Source organism: Notechis scutatus, chromosome 4, assembly GCF_049901735.1.
Source record: "Notechis scutatus isolate UNSWTSFEM ecotype Mainland chromosome 4, rNotScu1.2, whole genome shotgun sequence".
Lineage (NCBI taxonomy): Eukaryota > Metazoa > Chordata > Lepidosauria > Squamata > Elapidae > Notechis > Notechis scutatus.
In genome coordinates, this window is record NC_142012.1 from 60,494,635 (window position 1) to 60,514,526 (window position 19,892).

Sequence of the window (19,892 nt, forward strand, 5' to 3'; positions counted from 1 at the left end):
TAATCTCTCATCTGTCTCTCTCTCTCTCTCTCTCTCTCTCTATCTATCTATCTAATCTGTATCTATCTATCTATCTATCTATCTATCTATCTATCTATCTATCTATCTATCTATCTATCTATCTATCTATATCATCTCTCTATCTCTATCTAATCTATCTATCTCAGGGGTGGGCAAACATTTTGGCTCGGGGCCGCATTGACTTTTAAAATTTGACAGACGGGCCGGGTCAGCACAAGATTTTTGGGAATCGCCCCCACCCTTCCCCTCTTTTCCTCCTTCCCCTCCCTCGGAGGCCCCTGAGTCAGGAGTTGCTACCGCCGGCGCGGCTCCGCGCGGCTCCAGTCCCGCGTTGCCTCGGGAAGGGAAAGGCAAAAAGGAAGAGCCGCGGCGGTGCTTTGCAACAGCAGCAGCGGCTCCTGGTTTTGCCTTTCCCTTCCTGAGGCAACGAGACTGGAGCCGCGTGGAGCTGCGCCGGCGGTAGCAACTCCTGACAGCCCCAACCGGATACCTGAGCGGAGCCGGGCGGTGCGGCGGAGGCCGCTGAGCAGCAGGAAAAGGGAGCTGGGCCAGCCACAGACCAGCCTCCGTGCAACACGCCGCCGCCCGGCCCGGCGAGGAAAGCAGCGGGCATTCCCGGGCACGCAGCGGGGGTCTCTTTGGCCGGCCCGATTTTTTTCAGAGTGGAATATCATGCCTGGCGCCCGCGAGTTAAAAGCGAAGCCGAAAGTTGCTGGGAAGTTGCTCGGGTGCTGGGAGCAGGCTTTTAAAGTGCCGCCGAGCAGGACCGCCGAGCCGGGAAACGGGCACCAAGGCAGGGCAAGGCTCCAACAGCAGCGGCCTAGCTTTAGGTGGCTCCAAGCAGCCCGCCCGCCCGCCGGGTGGAACCTTTCCCGCTCCTCGGCGGGAAGACGCTCCAGCCTGCAAGCTTTGCCTTTGCAAAGTTTAAGCCTGGAAGCCCGGAAAAAAAGGGGGATCGGCGGGGACTCACCTTCGGAGAGGTCGCACTCGAAGGTGATTTCGAACTCCCAGCCGAGGCCTTTGCAAATTTCTTTTCTTTCCTACCCCTAGATCGCTCCGCACTGTTTTGCAGCTTTGGGGGCCACGCGGCACAGGGCAATACGCCACACCCAGCGATTTTTTTTCAGGGCGGGCGGATTGGACAGACCAATGGCAGTGATTTTTTTTCAGGGGCGGGCCGGATTGGACAGACCAATGGCAGTGATTTTTTTCAGGGGCGGGCCGCATTGGACAGACCAACGGGCCGGATGTGGCCCCGGGCCGTAGTTTGCCCACCCTGATCTATCTCTATCTCTCTATCATCTATCTAAAGAATCTGGAAAGAATTTAAAGCAGCAGTCTTCAAACTTGACAGTTTTAAGAATTGTGGACTTCAACTCCCAGAACTCCTCCTCCAGTCATGTTAGCTCAGGAATTCTAGGAGTTGAAGTCCATAACTCTTAAACTTGCCAAGTTTGAAGATGCTTGGTCTGTGGTAAAGGGCCTTCTATATCTATCTATCTATCTATCTATCTATCTATCTATCTATCTATCTATCTATCTATCTATCTATCTATCCATCCATCCATCCATATCTAATCTGTATTTCTCTCTCTATATATATATATTTAACTATCTATCTATCTATCTATCTATCTATCCATCCATCCATCCATCCATATCTAATCTGTATTTCTCTCTCTATATATATATATATATTTAACTCTATATCTATCTATCTATCTATCTATCTATCTATCTATCTATCTATCTATCTATCTATCTATCTATCTATCTATCTATCTCTATCTATGTATCATATCTCTCTCATCTATGTTTACAGATAGATGAGAGATATGATATATAGATATAGAGACATAATCTCTCATCTGTCTCTCTCTCTCTCTCTCTCTCTCTCTATCTATCTAATCTGTATCTATCTATCTATCTATCTATCTATCTATCTATCTATCTATCTATCTATCTATATCATCTCTCTATCTCTATCTAATCTATCTATCTCTATCTCTCTATCATCTATCTAAAGAATCTGAAAGAATTTAAAGCAGCAGTCTTCAAACTTGACAGTTTTAAGAATTGTGGACTTCAACTCCCAGAACTCCTCCTCCAGTCATGTTAGCTCAGGAATTCTAGGAGTTGAAGTCCATAAGTCTTAAACTTGCCAAGTTTGAAGACCTTTGCTTTATATCCAGAATCTCTTGTTTCAGAACGTTTCTAGTTTTCTGTATCCCACCAATCAGAAACATCCAGGTCTAGTGTTGAAGGCACCAGATTAGAAACTAGAAGACTATGAATGCGTCTTTAAGCAAGAAAGCTGTCTGCGTCCCTTTGAGCCAGTCACTCTCAGCCCAACCCACCTCACAGGGTTGTTACAGGGAAAATAGGAGGAAGGATTAGAGGTTGTCCTCAATTTACGACTACAATTGAGCCCAAAATTTATGTTGTTAAGTGAGACATTTGTTAAATGAGTTTTGCCCTCTTTTACAACTTTGCTTTCCACATTTGTTAAGGGAATCATTGTAATTATTAAATTCGCAGCGTGTTTGTCAAAGGAATCTGGTTTCCCCGTTGATTTTGCTTGTTAGATGGTCGGAAAAGGGGATGAGACATGGCAACTGTCGAAAATGTGAATTGGCTGTCAAGCCGCTTAATTTTGATCATGTGACTATGGGAATGCTGCAACGGTCATAAGTATGAAAAATGTTCCCAAGTCACTTTTTTTTCAGTGCAAAGTTCAGTGGTAACTTTGATTTGGTTCCCTTGGGTGCTTAGATCTGGCCCACGGGGCTGCCCTGGAAACAGCAAAGGACCAGCCCACAGTACCTCCGCCACTGAAAACAGAGCTCAAATGGACTGCGGGGAGCCCTCCTGACCTCCGTTTTCACTGGCAGAGGGTTGCAGGAGGCTGTCACGCCCCTGGTGGAGACGGACTCTGAGGCAGAGGAGAAACAGCCGACAGGGAGTGGAAGTGTGGCTCTGGAGGTTGTGGAGGAGGCTGGGGAAAGGCAGAGTCTGGCTGAGCAGTCAGAGGAGGACCCAGGCCCATCCCCTCTCCATCCTAGGGCACGCAGGGAGGAGAGGATAAGGGAGAGACGTAGTCTACTGGGGAGGAGAGGGCCTTGATCCTCTTCATAGGCTGCAGCTGTGACATCTGAATAAGAGGACGGACATGCGTACAGGCGAATGCTGGAAACAAAGCGTGGAAATATCTCTAGTTAATGATTCCTCTCTGAGCTTGGTGTCCTTCCCAGTGTGTGTTATCTGTGGACATCCTCCAACCCTTATCTTGCCTGGTTTGTGTTGCTTTTTCCCTTCTTGTAACTGTTTGTGTGGGAGTTATTTTGTCTCCCGTCAAGAATATTCAGAGCTTGGAAGCAAAGTGAAGGAATAAAAGGAGCGTCACTGGTTTTCTGTGACTGTGTTTGTTTTGTATCCCACCCTGGGTCATCACAGAGGCCAATGCAGCCGAAAATGGAGCCCGTTTTCGCTGGCAGAGTGCTTGGGCCACCACAGGTGCCCCCAACACAAATGATGTCAGCCGGGCCATGCACCCCGACTACACCCCCCCAGCCCCCCCCCAAGGTTAAACACAACCCTGATGCAGCCCTCAATGAAATCGAATTTGACACCCCTGCACTATAATATCACTTTCTCAATATGATTGTTAAAGCCATCCACCATGTCTGATACAAACTTAATTCCTCATAAAAGGCTAGATTCCAAAACTTTGAGATATAATTCAACATCGCATTAACATCTTTAATTTAATTTAAATGTTTTCCTATAGTTCCACACTGTAATACTGCATGCTACTCTTTAAAACCACATGACTGTCATGCTCCTGTCAGTGTCTGAATTCAAGGAGGAAGCCAGACAGCTGACAGGGAATGTGTTGGCTGTGGAGAGGCTGGGGACGGGCAAAGTCCAGCTGGGCAGAACAGGGGAGAGGTGGAACAAGGGAGAGGGAGTTCAGAGAAAGACCTAGTCCCACCTCCTCTTCATCCTAGGGCACGCAGGGAGGAACGGAGAAGACAGCAACATGGGTTGCGTGGCTTACGGGGGAGGAAAGGGCCCTGATTCTCTTCATTAGCCACATCTGGGAAGAAAGTTGATAAGAACTGAATGCTGAGGGCGGCAGCTGCTGGGAGCAAACGTGACTTTATCCTATGTTGTTGTTGCTTATCTGTGTTCCTGGCATCTTCCCAACCATGTGAGTTTTGCCGTGCCTTCACGTCTGGAATTCTTGGTCCTGCCCTGCCAAACTAATTACCTCAGTTTGGCTTGATTGGACTTTAAGTTACAGTTTGTGTTGACCATGTTTTGGACTTAATTTTCTGCAGTCAAAGGCTGTTCCTGGGAGAGTTTTTCTCCAGCCAGGTAACCTGGACATTGGGGGCAAAGTTGCAGCTATTAAAGGGACTCTTCTTGATTATCTGACTGTATTGCCTTTGTGCCACGCCCAGAGTCATCACAATGAGTAAACTTCTTACACTTAGCAAAGGAAATCAGATGTCCATCTTTTCAAATACATATTTTTGAAAGTCCAATGCATTCTAAATATAATTGTTGATGAATCAAAGTTACCCTCACATCTGTAAATACTATTTAAATCCTCTGGTGATGCATTAGCAGATATTTCTGTCAGAACTTTTAAGTTTTGATAATTTACTGCATTAGCAATTTTTGCAGTATTAGTCATGGTTTTTAATCCTCTTCTCAAACCAATAATTGAGCATGATAAAATGACCAGATCATTGTGCAGAAATGCCAAAATATGTCTCTTAGAGAGCTTAGGGAAATGAAACTCTTTTTAACAATTAACATGCCATATCACTGTAATTTTATAGACATTAAATCAAAATAGTGCGAGGAATTATCCTTCCTGCAATTGGATCATTTAGCTGGCCACAGGAATCACATCTGACTTTCATACCAGGATTACTATAAAATGTATACATCTATAGTAAAGATCTCTTGTCAGTGATAATTGCTGCCAGTTTCTTTCTTCCATAGATTTTCTCTGGAATGTACATGAAATGGAATTTTAAAGCCTTGGGTATATTTCTCTATCAAGTGATATCAAACTATTTGCTTGATCTTTCCTAAACCCAGCTTGTTCCCTTGGTAAAACATTGTTTTTGTCTAGATTAGGAGTTTGGCATGTAGAAAGTTAGCACCCATCCCTCTCCTAGAAGAAAGAAATCTTCTAGGAAATATTAAAAAGGCAGAATATTATATTTCCCTGGATGAGAAAAGGAGAAACAGGTTTTTAAAGACAAATAACAGCCCCCTGCCTCTAGCAAATATTTGGTGCTTATTGAGCAGGACTTGGCCAGCCTGTCTACAAGACAATTAGATCTTCAGCTCCACGGTGATGGGATTAAGACATGACCCTCCAGGACATAATAGGATTATCAGCAGAGCTGACAACCAAGCCCCTTGGTTGCATTACCCAGCAAGGTTCAACCAAACATACCTCAGACAACCTCAGCTATGACTGCTGCATAGCCCCCTGGATGTCTGACAACCAATAGAATACATTTCTTGCACAGGAACAGGAAGCTCAAGGGCAAGGCCCAAGAGAGGGTATAAATACTTCTCTCTCTCTCCCCCATGTGTTCAGCTGCCCAGGACCTAAAACCCTTGTGGTCCTGTCCATCAATAAACCATCTTTCCAAACAGCCTCCATGTTTCCAGTGTATTTCTCCTCACTTGGAACTGAACCAGATGGATATTTCTCCCAACAGGTAGCATAGTTGCATCTTTAAAAAGGGTATTATTGCCAGTAATTTTAATAAGCATTGTCAAGCCACTGTATCAAATGTAGTTTCCTTCATAAATTTTGATTCTCCTTCTCAGAAAATGCATTTATTCTGGAAACAGTGACATTAGAAAGAGATGATCTTGCTTTTGTTGCATTTCATGCTTTACTGAGGAAGTAAGTTTTAGTCATTGTTGTTTTTCAAGTGGTTTGAGAATCCCAATTCAATAAATCGTCTTTGGCAGCTGATCATCATCTTTTGCTTCCTTCTTTTGTATGATTTTGCATTTGCGTTTGTCTTTTGTGCTTCTTTTTTCTTTCCCATTCTTATGGCATGAACTAATTGCTTCCAGCGGTGGTTCTTTGGCAGCACTTAAAAACCTGAGAACAGATGTTCCCTTAGGTATGCTACTCATGAAGGTTAAAAGAGGAGAAGAATGTTGAAAATATTTAATCTCTTCAGGACCATACCAAGGAAAACATATGCTTATTGACATAATTCACCGACTGCTGCTGCTGCTGAAAACTTGATAAAGATTTTAATGAGAGCCTTACTTTATTTTTTTTTTTTTTCCTACTTTTTTTTCCCCCCCCCCCCCCCCCCCCCCCCCCTTTTTTCCCCCCCCCCCTCCTTTCCCTCCCCCCTCCCTCTTTTTTTTTTTTTCCCCTCCCCCCCCCCCCCCCCCCCCCCCCCCCCCCCCCCTCCAAAATTCCATCCCCCCCCCCCCCCCCCCCCCCCCCCCCCCCCTTCCCCCCCCCCGCCCGGAGGCTGAAAACGGGCACTTCCAGTATTTCCAGAAGGCCCGTTTTTCGCCCTCTCGAGGCTGCAGAGGCTTCTCTCGAGCCTCCGGGAGGGCGAAAACAACCTCAAATGGTCCAAAAATCAGCTGGGAGGTGCGCGCATGCACAGTGCGGGTAAGGGGGCGGGGATGTTGTGCGCGCATGCGCAAGGGGGACAGGGCGCATTGCATTGTGGGTGCCAGCACACACACACACGCACGCACGTTTTTGGCACACCACAACAAAAAGGTTCACCATCCCTGGATGTCAGTGTTGGTGTTCTTCTGTTTATAAGGGCTTCAGGTGTGGGTGTGTCAAGTGAGGGTCTTGTGATGGGGCAGGTGTGAGTCATCAGTTGAGAGTCTTGTGATGGGTTCTGTGATAGAGAGGTGACATCCAGTCAGGGTCATTGGGAGGTGAACGCTCGTGACTTCATCGAAGCCCGGCACTCCACAAGCAATTCCATCAACAGACAAGACACTTTGACCTACAACCAGCCTACGAATCCCTCAGAAACCGAATTAACCACACAGCCAACCAGAGACTGCACCAACCCTCAACCAACCCACGGAACCCCCCAACAACAGCAGTTCATCTCCCAATGACCCTGACTGGATATAGCCTTTCTATCACAGGACTCGTCACAAGACTCTCACAGCCAGAGGTGGGTATTCAGCAGGTTCTGACCAGTTCTGGAGAACCGGTAGCGGAAATTTTGAGTTGTTTGGAGAACTGGCAAATACTACCTCTTGACTGCCCCATCTATTCTCCGCCTCCCGAGTCCCAGCTGATTGGCTGGGTTTTCTTTGGTTGCCCTGCACAGGAGAACGGAGCTGGAAAGCAGGTTAGTGGGGTGGGGAGGGAATGGGATTTTGCAGAAACCTTCCCCTGTCACACCCACCAAACCACACCCACCAAGCCATGCCACACCCACCAAGCCACACTACGCCCACCAAGCCACTCCCACATAATCAGTATTAAAAAAAAAAATGAATACCACCACTGCTGACAGCTGACCCATCACAAGATCTTTATTTAACACACCCACACCTGAAGGCCTTATAAACAGAAGAACACTGACATCTCCCAAACTCTGCTGATGATGTTACCTGGCTTGGTAATGAAACGTTTGGAAACCAACCCACAAGCTCAAAGAACAAACCTTCACCTTCTTCCAACCCCCAAGCTACAGATATTTGCCGAGATTGCAAAGATTTTAATTTTGTTCGGGGCAGGTTGGGATTTCTTGACTATCAAGACAACCGTGGGCCTACATCAACTTATATTTGGATCTAAACATTTATTCGATTCCTGCTAGCTAGACTCTAGATGGCATATGCAGTTAATATCAAGTACAAAAAAAAAAAACACCCCTCCCCACAAAACTATTAACTATTAAATATGAATATCCATTATCTAATTCATAAAATCCATTACCTTCATCAATAAATGAAACAGGCAGAAGAAGATCCCATTTCTATGGTCTGTTCAGGCCGTGCAGCTCCAATCTCTGATACTGTGAAAGTAAATCTGGCCTTGGGGTGGGTGAAGATGAAGAAACAGTAATTCAGGCCCGAAAAAGTAGAAAGCTTAAAAAAAAATTAAAATAATCCCATTTTCTTGGGACGTAAGGTGGAACAAAGAGAAGTTGTGCCAGGCTTTCAAAATTCTTTTATTCCTTCCTTTGAGATTTATTGTTTTATTTATTTTTTCTTATTTTCTGTTACACTGCAATTGTTTTTAAAAAGCTATTTAAAAAAAAAAAAGAATTTCCTTTGCAATCAGTTGAGATCAGATTATTATTAGGAAATATTTCACTACACTAGAGAGATACCTGACTACTTTTCTTTTTTCTTTTTTAAACTTTATTGAATTTTTATTACATTAAAAACATAAAAAATATATCACTCAATAACAGCTATTTGTTGTGCTTATCATATAACCATCATTTGTGCAATATTTACAGATATTAATTTGTGCACAATTATATTCTTATTCTATCTATATTCTATATTTAACCATTACCTATCCTTAATCTGTCTCCGATCTATGCAGCTATACCATTGTTCCCATACCTTATAAAATATTGAAGCTTCCTTATCTTTTAAACTCAGCGTTAGTTTATCCATTTCAGCACAATTCATAACTTTTTGTATTAAAAAAAATACGTAAAAAGCACAAAATACTTATTATTACACATATTGACTGCTGCTAGGATTGCCTTTGGCCAATGTTGGAAACAGCCATATATACCTGTAGAGGAACTGGTTACCTGACTACTTTTCATCGGGGTGGTTTTACTTTATTTTTTTCAGGAGCCGTTGGGCATCACGGTGACAACTTAGCAGAGAAGATTCTATCCATACTTCCCAAGTTACCAGGTCATACATGTGATGTGATGGTCAATATGATGGAGCTCACAAGCCTGCACGCTAATGAGACAAGTTGCAATATTATAGCCCCCGGCTGCTTGGCACAACCAACGTAAGTACATCTGTTGGAAATGTGGAGTGGGGTCGGGAATGGAGGAGATGGGATGGTTTTTGAGCAGATAGTAATCAGAACTTAACCTTGATTCACAATTCTTTTATTGCAGAAATAAGTTTTATATGCATTTATATATTATTGTAGAAATAAGTTTTATATGCAGATCCCCTTGCTAATTGAAAACTTGCATGCATGCCTCTGCATTGTGGTTCTGACTACTTTATACATTGGTTTGCTAAAGATTTCTTGTTTCTCGTGGATCAAGTATGGGATAGATCACATAATAATTTGAACATTGCTGTCTATCATAATCTTCATCTAACGACCACATAATCCCTTGCAGGGTGGTGTCTGGGCAACTGAATGGAACTAGCAGAGTATTTTAATGGCCGGATGCCCTTCCTATCACCAGTGGGGAGTTTTGTTCAGCAGATATATTCTCAGTGTGCCCAGGGAGAGAAATATCTGCTTCTACCTAGGATCGAACTCATAGCCTCCTGATTGTGAGGCAAGAGGCCTAGACCTCTAGACCTTCGTACCACTCCTTGAACATTGCTGTCTGTGCTGTGTGAAATAGTTGTTAAAATGCTACAAACAATCCCAAAGTAGGCGTAATTCATGATAGCTGTTCATATTTCTCCCTTGTTCTGCTAACCTTCGGCCTTACCTCCCCATAAGGAGGAGTTTAACTCTTTACTTATTTGTGTAGAACGTAAGCAATTTACCACTCCAGCATACAAGGTTCCATAGTTCTGTTCTAAATAGGCTTGGAAGAATCCTACAGCTGGAATCTGGAGTAGCAGTTGCAGGCTAGCATAAACAGTAAACAGTAAACAGTGTTTAACTAAACGCTTCAGTTGTCTGATGCATAACAGTAGTTCAGAGATGCATTGAGTTCTGAAATCAGGCTCACTCTGATGCTTTTTGCTTTTCTTTATTCAAAGAGAAAGGTTGCAAGAAGAGCAACCTCAGCCAAATGCAAGCGTATCCGATGAGATGAATCTGTGAGAACAGTGTCTGTGCAGACCGGCTGGAATAATTGATCTCATCTCCAGTGCCTTTCTAATAACTGTATCAGAGTTTGAATGATAGCACTTAGCAATAGCACTTAGACTTATATACTGCTTCAGTGGTTTACAGCCCTTTCTAAGCAATTTACAGAGTCAACCTTTTGCCCCCAACAATCTGGGTCCTCGTTTTACCCACCTTGGAAGGATAGAAGGCTGAGTCAACCTTGAGCCAGTCAGGATCGAACTGTTGGCAGTCAAGAGAATTAGCCTGCAACACTGCATTCTAACCACTGCGCCACTAAGGCTCTGTAATGATGGTGAATAATTTGGTCTGCTTCCTGGGACAATCTTTATTTTAATGCTAGATTCTCAAATGCTGTGTCCTCAAGAAGTCATATCAAACATAAGGCTGGTTTTGATTGGCGGTGCCTTTGCACCTATGACAGGGGTGTCAAACTCAAGGCACGGAGGCCGGATCCCGCGCCTTTAGGGTGCTTATATCTGGCCCATGGGGCTGCCCTGGAAATAGCAAAGGACCACCCCCGGGGTGCCCTGGAAATAGCGAAGGACGCTACCCTTGGTAGAGTTGGACTCTGAGGGAGAGGAGGAACAGCCGACAGGGAGTGGAGGTGTGGCTCCGGACGTTATGGAGGAGGCTGGGGAAGGGCAGAGGCCGGCTGGGCAGTCAGAGGAAGACCCAGGACCATCCCCTCTGCATCCTAGGGCATGCAGGGAGGAACGGAGAAGGAAACAACTTGGTTTACGAGAGAGGAAGCGGCCATGATCCTCCTCATTGGTTGCAGCTGGGGAAACGAGTATATAAGAGAGACGGTTAAAACACAGGTTGCCATAAGCAAGCGTGTTTTATTTTGGTCTGAGGTTATCTTGGTTGGTGTCCTTCCAACAGACTGTGCCTTATTATCTCCTTGAATTTGGTAAATACTTCTCCTGTTCCTTTGTGGACATTTCGTCATTGTAGTTTGTTTGGTTTTTTATTTCACCTCTATCTGCTATCATTAAGTTCGGACTGTATTGCTTTCTTTTGAAGACTATTTTTGAATACGTTTTATCTCCAACTGAGTATTATTGAACAGTGGGGCCAAGTTGGAGGCAATAAAGGACATTTATTTATGTTTTGGATTTTGTGTTACACTCTGAGTCATCATACTGGGGTGGGGAGCTCCATTTTTGTTGGCAGAGGGTTGCAGGAGTCTGTCCCAGCTGAAAATGGAGCTCGGGAGTTGTGCCACCAACACAAGTGACATCATGCTGGCCATGCCCCCCCTTTGCCAGCCCCCCCCCCGACTCCCCCGAGGTCAAACCCTGATGCAGCCCTCAATGAAATCAAGTTTGACAACCCTGATCTATGACAAGATTGTCCAGTATCGTGATACAGAATTTGGCAGCTTCTGTTTCCCCCAAGAGAGGAAAATGCAGATAGGGAGTAGCTGAATTGCCTTAAAATCGTAACAGAGGCAAGTGAAGTAGAAAGTTGCTCCAGTCAAGAGAAAAGCCGATGTCGAAAAACGGGCGAGAAAAAGAAAGGGAAGGAAAAATGGCTCTGAAGAAGCAGCAGGCCGAGGAAACAAGAGCCAAGGAAAGGGCTTTGAAGGAGGAGCAGTCTTTTCTCACCAGATATCCTTCTGATGTGTCACACTATATAATGCCTATAATTTTTAGTCAGTGAATATCCTGGCTGCAGTTGATGTGACTTGTAGCTCAACTTGTGTGAAATCTACTAAGTTGGGTATGATCATTAACAAAAAAGATGGCACTGGTAGAAAAACTAAAGAAATCCAAAATAGTAAAGAAGACAGAGAATAGGTAGGGATTCATAAGACCAGCAAATTAAAGTTTAAAGTTCAGGTATTAATTTGAAATTACTTGCTGAATGCTTAGTTGCAATCGCCTGATTACGTAGGATTGTTAAAATGGACCTGAAATTTAAACATGAATACTACTTTGCCTCAATGAGCAGCCTTCTCTTAATGCCTTCATTTCGACAATTTTATTACATATTACAAAGCGTATAGTAAAAACATTAACAATCGAAACAAATGGTTGAGTCAAAAGAGAATAGGGGTAGAAGTGTGAAAAAGTATTTTTAAAAAGGAAAGAAAAACACAAATATATACAAAGAATGACTTCCAGATTCTTCCAAGGATACAGAGAATACTGAAAGATTATAATAAAATTTCCATTTCCCCCAAAAGAAATTAAAAAAAATTCCTCTTTTTAAATTTTAACAACAATAAACATATGTCAACATTTGATTTTTCTCCCATCTCCTACCAAAAGCTTCCAATTACAGATGAATTTCTTCAGTGATTTTTCTCTCACGAGGGCCACTAACTTAGCTACCATTTCCAGTTCTGTCATCTTTATTAACCATTCTTCTATTATGGATATCATAGGATTTTCCCAAAACATAGCATATTGAAGTTCTGCTGCTTTTATCATATATAACAATAAAACACCATGTGATTTCCCCCCCCCCCCCACTGTTTTATCCATTAATCCTAAAAAAAAAGTTTCCAGTCTAAATTGTACATTATTTTTTTTAAAAAAAAATTGAATTATATTATTAGTTTCCCTCCAGTATTGTTTTTAGCCCTTTTCCAAGTTCATCAAAAGTGATAAAAGGTTACCATTTGAGTGTTGCATTTCCAACTACTATTTGCGGATCCTTTACCTATTTTAACCAATTTAGGATAAATACAATTATACACCATTTTAGAATAGAGTGGAATGGAATGGAATAGAAGCTAAACAGATGACTGTTAAGTGAATACTACATATAGAGAGGATCCAGGATGCAATTTATTGTAAAATAAATGATGACATGGCATAATATGTCAGTGGTTGCTATTCATCTGAGGTTGTATTTGCCTACTTTTAGGAACTGCTAAGGACCAGATGATTTTTACTATGTCCTGATATGTTAAACTATAACGTACTTTCCCCCGCCCCCCACATGACTGTAGCTGATAAGAGTCACTTCTTTTCTATAGTTTATTACATTTTAACTTTAAAAAAAATGGGAATTAAAAAAAAAAACATCTGGAATTACTTACATAGATTAAAAAAAAAATAAGTGGGATGAATATTTATGACTAGAATAATGATATAAACCAGAATCTTTCTTTAAACCCAGAAAAGTGCTGAGTGTTTTCAAAGATCTTGTACTTTTAAGATAATCAAGTAACAAATAAGACAAGAATATTGTTACATTTCTAATAGTAGTTTGAATTACTGTCTCACTGTTCTGCAAGCAGACTCCGTTTGTTTTCAAAACTATTTTAAAATGCCTTTTTCTTTAGATAGAACTGTTTATAACCTTGGCTTCAATAAACAGTGTTGTTTGTAGGTGTTCTAGCTACTAATTCGGTAGCTATGAAAGAGTATGATGGTAGCAACATTGAGAGGGGAGTGATGGCTCAGTGGTTAAAGACTCTGAGCTTGTCAGCTGGAGTGTTGATAGGCCAGGTTCGAGACCCAAGGCCCATGCATTGGGGTGAGCCCCCATTCCTTCCCTCTAGCACAGCGGTGTCAAACTCAATTTCATTGAGGGCCGCATCAGGGTTGTGTTTCACCTCGAGGGGCCTGGATGGGTGTGGTCAGCTCAATGTCACTCGTGTCGGGGGTGCCTGCGTTGCTACCAGCACTCTGCCAGCGAAAATGGGCTCCTGAGCCCCGTTTTCTGCTGTAATGGCTTCCTGCATCCCTCTATCAGCGAAAACAGAGCTTGGGAGGATCGCATGCGGCCCTCGCAAGCTCCATTTTCGCTGGCAGAGGCACCATGGGCCGGTCCTTCACTGTTTCCAGGTCGGCCCCACGGGCCAGATCTAAGTACCCCATGGGCTGGATCTGGCCCCCGGGCCTTGAGTTTGACACCCCTGCTCTAGCTGTTTGCAAGTAGATTAATAGGTACCCTTTCGGTGGGAAGGTAACAGCATCCTATGCACCTTTAGTATATAGCCATGCTGACCACATGTCTGTGGAAATTGTCTTTGGATAACACTGGCTCCCTTGGCCAAGAAACGGAGATGAGCAACATATCCTAAAGCAGGGGTGGGATTCTACAGGTTCGCACCTACTCGGTAGAACCGGTTGTTAACATTCTAAGCAGTTCGGAGAACCGGTTGTTAGAAGAAATTACTGGCCTAATCCTGTAAGGAAGGCAGGAAGGAAACATTCTGGTGTTGCTTACAGAAACTGCCTCTCCGCTAACCCTTATTACATTCTTGGCAGGACTAGATTTCCTGTCTCTGGAACTTCTCTGGAGTTTTTTTTCCCTTCCTTTGCTGGTACTTCGCTTGTGTGGAGTGACCATTCAAAGTTACAATGGCACTGAAAAAAGTGACTCATGACCCTTTTTCACACTTACGATTATTGTAGCATCCCCACAGTCATGAGAGGCCAGGTGAGGAGATGCGTGCCTCGATGTGAGTGATGTTGAGTTGGCCACACCCAGCCAGTCACATTACCACCAAGCCATGCCCGCCAACTAAGCCACACCCACAGAACCGGTTGTTAAAAAATTGAATCCCACCCCTTTCCTAAAGTTGGACATGACTGACAGGGAAACTGTTACCTTTAACAATATTGACAATATATCTTACATGGCAGTCTCCTCCAAAATACTAATGTGTCAAAATGTGGAAGATCAGGCTAAATCAAAAACAAACAAACCATATTACTGTTCAACATTGTTCATGCCCTTCTCCTGAACTTAGCTATTGTTCTCTTTGCTTTGTTTGTGAATCCTGTACTCCATTGTTCACAGATGGTCCACATGTGGTGCCCTATAAAGTTAGTGAACTCCCAAGTCTAACTCAACATGGTTTGGGAAAGAATGGATTGCAACACTCAATCGTTTGGAGCGAAGTTCTGTTCTTGTGATGACCCGGGGCATGGCACAAAGGCAACACAGTCAGATAAGCAAGAAGAGTCCCTTTATTAGCTCCAACTTTGCCCCCAATATCCAGGTTACCTTCTGACTGGAGAAAAACTCTCCCAGGAACAGCCTTTGACTGCAAAAAATTAAGTCCAAAACATGGTCAACACAAACGGTAACTTAAAGTCCAGTCAAGCCAAACTGAGCTAATTAGTTTGGCAGGGCAGGACCAAGAATTCCAGACATGAAAGCACGGCAAAACTCACACAGTTGGGAAGATGCCAGGAACACAGATAAGCAACAACAACATAGGATAAAGTCACGTTTGCTCCCAGCAGCTGCCACACTCAGCATTCAGTTCTTATCAACTTTCTTCCCAGCTGTGGCTAATGAAGGGAATCAGGGCCCTTTCCTCCCCCGTAAGCCACGCAACCCACGTTGCTCTCTTCTCTGTTCCTCCCTGTGTGCCCTAGGATGAAGAGGGGGCGGGCCTGGGTCTTCCTCTGAACTCTGTCTCCTTTGTTCTACATCTCCTCTGCTCTGCCCAGCCAGACTTTGCCCTTCCCCAGCCTCCTCCACAGCCAACGGAGCCACCCTCCCACTCCCTGTCAGCTGTTCAGCTTCCTCCTCGGATTCAGACTCCGACAGTTCTTCAGTCTTAACAGTTACTTGCATGTACTTTTTGTGCAATAATCATCCCAGGCAATACAAAGGCCAGGTCTACTTTTACTGTTAGAATCTTGTCCTATGTTTTCAGGTGTTAAGTTCTAGCTCTTCTGCTGCTACTTTAGCCAACTTGAATCTCCTCACGCATTACGCATTACCAACAAACAAGGAAAATATTAAGAGAAACGCAACACACAGGCAGGCTCTACTACAACTTGCAGACTACACCTGGGATAGAGAGCTACTCACCTCCACACTCTTGCTTGTTCTTTTTATCCATCCATTATATTTGCCTGACAATACAGTATTGGACTGCTTTACATAACATCTCTCCTTCCTTTTAACTCTTCTTCCTCCTGTATATGAGGAACAAAGGAATATCCTGCACAGAATATAAAGAGGCCGAGTGTTGCTCCCAGATGGAGAGCAAATGGTGTGTTCTTTGGGGAATGGTGCCATCTACAGAGAACAACAACACCCTGCAAATAAAGAAAACTAGCTGATACAGATAGTCCTTGACTTATGACTGCAATTGAGCCCAAAATATCTGTTGTTAAGTGAGGCATTTGGGAAACGCGGCCTTTCTTGCCTCAGTTGTTAAGTGAATCACTGCAGTGGATAAGTTAGTAACCTGGTTGTTAAGTGAATCTGGCTTCCCCATTGACTTTGCTTGTCAGAAGGTTTCAAAAGCCTTGGGACATTACCGTGGGGCACAGCGATGGTTATAAATAGGAACCGGTTGCCAAGCATCTGAATTTTGATCACGTGACCATGGGGATGCTGGAAAGGTCATAAGCATGAAAAACGTCATAAGTCACTTTTTCCAGGGACTTTGAACGGTCACTAAACGAACAGTTGCCTGTTCTCAACTTTTTGGCGTTGCAAACCTAAAAGTCAGATTTTCCTTAATGGTTATTATGCCTTCTGGCAGTTGGGTTGAACACAAGTCCGGTATGTTTAAGTAGATTCTCAGTCATCCAGGACTCAGGGGTCGCCAACCTTTTGGAACTCGGGGACCACCAAACTCATAATTTCAAATCCTGCAGACCACTAATATGAATTTTAACTGACAGTGGCTTGCTGACATTGATGGGAAAGTCTCTCCCATATTCCAGAGCTGCAGTAGTCACAGGACTGGCCCTTTGATTTTTGAGCAGCTGAGTTGTTTCACACATTCCACAGCTAAGTATATAAATGGCTTGTTATCACAGATGCTAAAGTATGTCTTAAAATTACACGTGGTGCCCTAAATCTAGAAGATATCTTGTAACTATTTAACTGAATTGTGCATATGAGTGGGTATTTGTTTTAAGTCCGTGTTAAATAGTCTTCGGAGAGGTTGTCATTTGCTACAAACCTTGCATAAGATGTTGGACTGCAGGAAATGCTTGCTACAAGTTTAAGATATGTGTTTCCTTTTGTGGGTTTACCAACTTAAAGTAGTACTTTGAACATTGGTTGACCACAGCCGGCAGAGCTATGTCCCTTGTAGACAACTCTTAACATCTTGTCACAATTAGGAACTTACTCAGAAGTTGACATCTGTCATTTATAAGCATATCTTTAGAATAGAATAGAATAGAATTCTTTATTGGCCAAGTGTGATTGGACACACAAGGAATTTGTCTTGGTGCAAATACTCTCAGTATGCGTTAAAAAAAAGATACATTCGTCAAGAATCATCAGGTACAACACTTAATGATAGTCATAGGGGACAATAAGCGATCAAATCATACTAGGAAACAGTCAATATAAATCGTAAGGATACAAGCAACAAAGTTACAGTCATACAGTCACAAGTGGGAGGGAAGGGGTGATAAGGAGTGATGAGAAGATTAATAGTAATAGTAGTGCAGACTTTTTAAATAGTTGGATAGCATTGAGGGAATTATTTGTTTAGCAGAGTGATGGAGTTCAGGGAAAAACTGTCCTTGTGTCTAGTTGTTCTGGTGCACAGTGCTCTATGGCATCGTTTTGAGGGAAGGAGTTGAAACAGTTTTATGTCTGGGATGTGAGGGGTCTGTAAATATTTTCACAGCCCTCTTTTTGACTCATTAAGGTGTATTTTTGTTATATATCGGCTCACTAGTTTGACAAAAAGCAAATGATTTAGACCAGAGCTTTGCTGGCTGAGGAATTCTGGGAGTTGAAGTCCACAAGTCTTAAAGTTGCCAAGGTTGGACACCCCTGATTTAGACAGTAATTTGCCATTTCCCTTGCCCCATAGATTACTATGGGAAATGCTTCCTTGTCTTCTTCTGAATGCAATGAAAAACAGTGATTCTTTCTGGAAGCTAGAAGAGATCATTCCTGTAGTTGTTTTGTGTTTTTGATGTTTGATGCGAACCTCAACTCTTAAGGAAGCATCCGTCCTTCCTGTTTGCAGCTTCACACTAAATATGAATTATCTGGATGGGCTCAGCCACAAAATAAGCAAACCTCTGTACCCTTTCTCCCCAAAATTGAGGGAGGAAAGTTCCACGGTTGTTTTGGTCTCCTGAGATATAACACAGATTCGGAAATCTTATTGGCTCGCTTCTCTTTCTTGTGATAAACTTGGCTGTCAACGAGGAAGAAAAGTATAGCAGAACCACAGAGATCATTTTGGAGAAGATACGTAGGGACCATTTGTTAACCGGTTCGATCCTAGGTAGCAGCAGATGTTTCTCTCTCTTTGAGCACAATGAGAATATATCTGCTGGAACAAAGCTCTGCAATGGTGACAGGAAGGGCATCTGGCCAGTAAACACTCAGCTCCATTCCGTTCCCAGACTCCACCCTGCAAAGGAGTATGGGGTCATTAAAAGAAGACGGTGATAATTAGTTAACCAGAGCTTAGCCCAGGAAAACAAGAAAATGTGAGAAAGAAACTCAAGGTGGCTTTGCCTTGATTCTTTTATTTTTGAGAGTCTGGGTCTTGCTCAGGCTACGCTGCAGTAGCTATTCACAGGCACTATCCCACTACTGATTGGCACAGGAGTTTTGACCTGCTCCGTCTCCGACCTGGGCCGGTTCACCCCTGGTGGCCCTCGGCTCCCTGGGGATCACCGTATTGATGCCGAACTTAGTGCGGACCCCCAATCGGCCTAGCCCACTGCAGCCCAGAACTCCTGAGCTCAAGCAATCCGCCAGCCTCAACCTCCGGAGTCGTTTAGTTTACTTTATTGTCATTGCACATCGTACAACGAAATTAAATACCATCTTCAGTGTACTCTACAGTAGAATTCAACAGAGCTACTGCCCTGGGATGGAAGCTGTTTTTCAGCCTATTTGTCCTTGTTTTTATTATCCTGTGCCGTCTGCCAGATGGTAATAGTTCAAAAAAAAAAAAAAAAAGGGGGTTCCCAGGATGAGATGGATCTTTGAAAATGTTTTGAACTTTCTTAAGGTAGCTGGAACTATAAAGCTCTTCCAAAGAGGGGAGAGGGCAACCCATGATCTTCTGGGCAATGACGTTAACCCTCTGGAGTGCTGTCCTATCTGCCTATCTGTGCAATTGGCAAACCATACAGAGGTGCAGTAAGTTAAGATATTTTCTATGGTGCAGCGGTAGAAGGTCACCAGCAGTTTTCCATCCACTTGTTGTTCCCTGAGAAGCCTCAGGTAGTATAATCTCTGCTGGGCCCTTTTGAACAGGGCTTCAATGTTGGCACCCCAGGTCAGGTCCTTTTTTATGGTAACACCCAGAAACTTAAAACTGGTCACTTGTTTCACTCAGTCTCCATTGATAAGCAAGGGCTGGATGTCAGATCTGTTCCTTCTATAGTCCACTATAAGCTCCTTGGAATTATTGGTGTTGAGGACCAAGTTATTGTCTCCACACCACAAAAGCAACCGGTCCACCTCATCTCGGTAGGCAGACTCATCCCCCCGGAGATGAGTCCCACCACTGGTGTATCATCTGCAAATTTAGCAATAGTAATAGCTGGATTACAAGCTCACGCCACTTCACCCAGCTTTCCTTGATTCTTTTTGGTATAAGAGAGAGGGAAGTGAAAATACTCTCAGCCTTTCAAGGGTCTTGCCATTATAGACTGTATCAATAAAGTAGAATCTTAGTATTTCTTGTATCTGTTTTCTGACCTCACCTGGCTCAAAGAGCTGAGAGAAAAGGATCATGTTTCACCCCACAATGTAATGCGGTCAAATGACAGGAATCCATATTTTGGGGGATGGTCTTCACTACCCATCAGGCAGGTATCTTTCTTCCTTGAGTACCTTTTGTTGCTCTTGAGTAGGAAAGATTTAGTGGCATCCTAAGTTCCTAGTT

General features: G+C 43.5%; 1 protein-coding gene, 1 long non-coding RNA gene and 1 other non-coding gene across 5 annotated transcripts in view; 1 reads left to right on the forward strand and 2 right to left on the reverse strand.

Annotated features, from left to right (window-relative positions):
• The window catches only part of SCFD2 (sec1 family domain containing 2), a 172,001-nt gene that overhangs the window by 4,353 nt on the left and 147,756 nt on the right, over positions 1–19,892 (forward strand). Inside the window, exon 2 of the mRNA XM_087963528.1 lies at positions 8,878–9,046. Within this exon, the coding sequence (XP_087819654.1) occupies positions 8,878–9,046 (169 nt within the window). The remainder of the gene's footprint in view (positions 1–8,877; positions 9,047–19,892) is intronic.
• Positions 5,081–8,957, reverse strand: LOC148130754 (uncharacterized). 3 transcript variants are annotated; one of them, XR_015749285.1, is made up of 3 exons: positions 8,835–8,957; positions 8,000–8,097; positions 5,081–6,163 (listed from the first exon to the last, which is right to left on the reverse strand). It is a non-coding gene; the product is annotated as an uncharacterized LOC148130754 (long non-coding RNA). The 3 variants fall into 3 exon arrangements; XR_015749283.1 differs by having other exon boundaries at positions 8,816–8,943; XR_015749284.1 differs by having other exon boundaries at positions 8,000–8,092; positions 8,835–8,934.
• Positions 18,527–18,778, reverse strand: LOC148130755 (signal recognition particle RNA). Its single transcript, XR_015749639.1, has one exon.